Source organism: Lactuca serriola, chromosome 5, assembly GCF_051521515.1.
Source record: "Lactuca serriola cultivar US96UC23 chromosome 5, Lser_US96UC23_V15, whole genome shotgun sequence".
Lineage (NCBI taxonomy): Eukaryota > Viridiplantae > Streptophyta > Magnoliopsida > Asterales > Asteraceae > Lactuca > Lactuca serriola.
In genome coordinates, this window is record NC_136412.1 from 246,859,137 (window position 1) to 246,864,045 (window position 4,909).

Sequence of the window (4,909 nt, forward strand, 5' to 3'; positions counted from 1 at the left end):
CTCGAGCAAATCTTTCTCATAGGGGTATTTTATTGGATTCGATCTTGTGTCCAGTTTGTTCTGCTACTGTTGAGTCTATTGATCACCTGTTTGTTGGGTGTAGTGAGTTGATTGATCTTTGGACTAGAGTTGCCATTTGGTGGGGTGTTCAGCTTCCTCAACATCTTTCCATAGATTTGTTATTGTTTTGGTCTAATTCGTTCGCTTGGAGAAGTGGCCAACGGAAAGTTTTCGACGTGGTGATCATGACGGCTTTATGGTGTTTTTGGAATTTTTGTAATTCCATTTTTTTGGAACGGTGTTGCCTAGGAAATCAGTAATTTTTGATGACGTTGTCACAAAATCTTTTTTTTTTTTTTTTTTTTTTTTTGGTTTTTGAATAGGTGTAACAAAGCTAATATAAACTGGACTTCATGACTCCATAATCTTGTCATTGCTTGTAATTTGCTGTAATGTTCTTTTTTAACTTCTTGTTAGTTTTTTAATAAAATTCCTACCGTTCTAAAAAAAGAAAAAAATACACCACCTAGCAAGTAACGGGAAATACAAGAGTTTAAAGTTACACAATGTTTTACAAACACTTAGAGGACATATACACCAAACACCAATCAACCCACTTATATTCACAATTGTTTCTCTTATCCTATGTTTCACCCAAGTATAAACTAGAGCGGCTGCCTTTTAATTAATGTCATCAATATTTACTGTGAGTAGCTCGAAAATTAAGATCTTATTAGCAATTTTTAAAGATTAATGTATATAAAACAACATAAATTTGTTATTTATATTGTACTAATTAATAAGGAGAAAAGTAATGCATATAAAAAACATACAAAAATCAAAATGAAACCAAACACTTCACTGATAGCTACTGTTTTGTTTAGTGTATTTTTGCAAACACTTTATTTGTTTCAAACAGCAGAAAAGATGTCACGTTGCATTCACAGGAAACCGTTGACCGTAAATCCTCCGTCAATAACAATTGTTTGACCAGTAATGTAAGAAGCAGCAGGCAGACAAAGGAAGGCCACAACCGATGAGACTTCATTTGCTTCTCCAAGGCGTTTCAGAGGAGTTCTAGACACCACACCATCCAGAAACTCCTTATTATCAATTACCTACACAAACAAAAACATAACAAATCATATTGTACTGTGTTTGGTACGCATTGGATTTGAACAGACTGAAGAACTAATGGAATGTACAAAAACTGCAATTTTTTGTCACACCTAAAAAGATAGGACAAAGTAAGACAGAGAGTCACTATCAAACTGTTAGTCTGTAAAAAAGATGGAAATGCTCTCCTTATCCCTATCATCGAAAATAGGATTTGAAAACAGGTCTCTATGAGTACAAACAAAAGAAAGGCAAGACGAAGGAAGATTACATCTTCGATAAGAGAGGTCTTAATGAACCATGGTGCTACACAATTACTCCGAATGTTGTCACTCGCCCATTCACATGCTAAATTCTTTGTAAGTTGAATCATAGCAGCTGCGTATGTAAAACACATGTTAAAACCCAATGCTATTTTTAATAATAATGACCATGAAAAAGACCTTCATCTCTTTTGCACAAACTATAAAGAGTCCCTCTTGTCCCTTTTTTTTGGGTGCCATTTTTGTCATGTGGAGCAAAGTGGTATAAATGTAAATTTTGCAATCATTATCATACCTTTGGTGGCACTGTAAACAGACCCAACACCAACGTGAACTAGACCTGCAACAGAGGAAATAAACACAATGCTTCCATCTCCAGAAGCTTTTAAAAGAGGATGTGAAAGTTGACTCATATGGTAAGAAGATTCCAGATTGGTAGCCATGAGCATAGAATACTCTTCTGGAGTAAACTCTGTAGTAGGTTTTCTAATGTTTGTCCCAACATTGTTTATCTACATGCAAGAAATCTCAGGAAGTAAGTTTTATAAAAAGTGCAAAATTAAGTTCGTATCATCATTTCAAGAATGAATTACTAATTAATCCAACATCAATATTAAGCAACCAACGATTCATAGTGATGATGTTTGCTCAAAACTGTGTTGTGCATGTCCAAAACCTATCAGGTTGAACGTGACTCGGAAATTAGTTGGAACCTTAAACCTCACATAATTGTCAAATTATTAACTTTCGCTCACAAAAACTGAGCTAATTGCATCAACTGCAACCGGTGAATCAATCATGTTTGAATTTGTTAACATGATCTAGAATTAAAAAATAAGTTTCGTGGGGACAAAAGTAGAAGAACTTACTAAGATGTTGAGCTTGCCACTGAAAAGCGACGAGACTTGTTCGACAAGCTGTTCTCGTTGAGGACGAGAAGATAAGTCGCAGATGCTTCCAGTAACGTTGAAGCCCTTTGCCGACCATTCCTGTAACCGTTGATTAAGTTCAGCTTCCTTGCGAGAACAGGTGTGCACCACCGCCCCTAACTCCGCCAGTTCCTCGACCACCATGTAGCTGATTCCACGTGTACCACCGGTGACGAGAGCAGTTATTCCGGCTAGAGACCATCTGGAATTTCGAGTTGCACCAATACCATTAAAACTTACCGATGCCTTCGTCGTCATTGATTCTTTACAAATTACAATGGCAACTGCTTCTAAGATTTTGTTCCTTTTATGGAATCGAATTACTTTTTCACCAACTTTCAAGAATTACAAAGTACAAACACTTCAAATTTTATTGTCATCTTTTGATTATTTGGAATGTTTAAAGACTTATAAACACTTCAAATTTTATTTTCGTCTTTTAATTATTTGAAGTGAATAAACACTATAAAGAAGTGTAAATATTTCAAAATTTATTGTTAAATAAACACTATAAACACTTCAAATTTTATTTCGTTTTTTTTATTATTGTCATTTTATGTCTTTTGACATTTTCCATTTTTACTTTTTCTTTCCCTTTATAATATTTTTTGTTTTTCATATATTTTAATTTATTTATTGTAAAACTAATTTATAAAATTACTATTTTTATTTTTTATTAGATTATTAATATCTCTAAATATTATTAAAAGAGAACTTTTAATTCACTAATGAAACAATCAAGGCCATTGATTGTATTTCAATCATATGATTTTCACCATTTAGATCAAATTGATCACATCATCTTCTCAAAATAGAATTCAAACATTTAATTATAGAATCGTTAAATTTACCAATTACATTTCAATCACAATTAAATAAAATTATGGAATCTTTAATTATAGAATCTATTCATACTTTCGAAAATATATTTCACAATTCGGGCATAATTACATTTAATTGTAGAATCTTTAAAATCAGCATTATGTTATCAATTAAAGCATATCATTCTATTTATATATGAGTATCGGTTTCTCCATAAATCTGGCCAAAAATATGAATAACCGCCTCTATTTTTCTCTTAAACCAGAATTCCTAATCTTCTTCTTCTTCTTCATGTCAATGGTTGTACTTCAATTGATGTTTTGTGTATTCATAACATAATGTAACACCATAAGGTGGTTCCTTTTTCTCATGTATTCTTAGAATTTGCATATTGTCTCTTTCTTGCATCTCCAATTATCACACCTCTGTTTTAGCTTCACACAAATCTCTACAAACTGAAGCAAGCATCTCCTTCAAGACATCTTTTGACGATCTATGTCATCATTAACCCTAATTAATATTGTTCATAATTTAATTCCATTATTTATAGTTTTTGGCTTCAAAATTTAAACCTGATTAGTTTTTTCTTTTTAAAAAAACTCACTAAATAAGCATATCAATAATTATGTTATCTTTAATATATATTAAAACAAAAATCTTATGATATCATCTGAAACAATTTGGGTCATTGATTGCATTTCAATCTTATGTTTTCCACCCTTAGATCAAATTTGTGACATCATCTTCCCTAAATGGAATGTATTTAATTCCAATAAAAGTTTTCCAATTGTCAAACAAAATTAACTTAAATCCATTGAAATAGAATGTATTTAATTTTAATAAATTTCCCCCTATTTTAAATCTTGAATTTTCGGTTATAAAGGTTTTAAAATAGTCAACTTTAAAAACATATTACTGAAAACCATTTCAATTAAGACATTAAATATCAACCATTAATATAAATCCGTTTATATTAGCAAACCATTAATATAAAATACATTTTTATTAGGAAACCATTAATACCAAAAAATCATATCCAAATTATCACATACATATATGATTCATTCTTGAATTTGTGGCTCACACTTATTTTCGATCGTTGCTTTTCTTCAGACCTTCTCCTACAACATCATTCTTATTGTTTATCACTTCCATCATCATTATCTGCTTCAATCCTTCATTGTTGTGCACTAGAAGGTCAGTACCTTCTTTCGCTTTTTTATATTTTTTTTTCGATTATTTTTTGTTCCCGTATCAAATATACGTATTCATATATATTTTGATATTCTTTGTCACAACTTACATGAAATCGATTAACGTCATTCAGTCTAGATTAAGTCAAACAAAACAAAATTGTATAATTTTTCATATTAAATTCTTAGCCTATTAACTTGGACTCGATACTCAACAACCTTTACAAACTGCAATAGTTATGTGATTTTTTTTTACAATTTATAGCAACATAATTACCATGAAAAAAGAACTTTTAATTTAAACTACAACTTAGTTTTTTATCGGTAACAACAATATACAACACTTAATATCAACATCATTTCCTACCGGTTTCTCTAGATATTAATACATGAACCATATCAAAAGTAGGCTAAGAAGTTAGAATCTAAACTAGGAATAATCTTATTTCCTTGAATATCATATTTACGGTATTATAGAAATTTTTTAGTTGATTGTAGAATCAAATTGCATAATTACAATTAACATTGTTTTTATTAAACTTTGTATGTAGGTATGAAACAGCAATAAGTATATTTTTGAAGGAAC

The 4,909-nt window shown here is 30.8% G+C and overlaps 1 protein-coding gene across 1 annotated transcript; it reads right to left on the bottom strand.

Annotated features, from left to right (window-relative positions):
• Nucleotides 1–711: 711 nt before the first annotated feature.
• On the bottom strand, nt 712–2,697 carry LOC145051536 (tropinone reductase homolog At5g06060-like). Its single transcript, XM_078999464.1, has 4 exons — nt 2,249–2,697; nt 1,675–1,891; nt 1,388–1,494; nt 712–1,118 (listed from the first exon to the last, which is right to left on the bottom strand). The coding sequence occupies exons 1-4, from the start codon at nt 2,564–2,566 to the stop codon at nt 942–944; spliced, it is 819 nt and encodes a 272-aa protein (XP_078855590.1). The 5' UTR covers nt 2,567–2,697; the 3' UTR covers nt 712–941.
• Between the last annotated feature and the right edge of the window lie 2,212 nt (nt 2,698–4,909).

Coding starts and splice junctions, on each gene's coding strand:
- LOC145051536 (XM_078999464.1), bottom strand. CDS start 2,566: ATGACGACGAAGGCATCGGTAAGTTTTAATGGTATTGGTGCAACTCGA. Junction 1,892..2,248: donor GTGGCAAGCTCAACATCTTA/GTAAGTTCTTCT, acceptor TCTTGCATGTAG/ATAAACAATGTTGGGACAAA. Junction 1,119..1,387: donor AGACCTCTCTTATCGAAGAT/GTAATCTTCCTT, acceptor TTGTTTGTGTAG/GTAATTGATAATAAGGAGTT.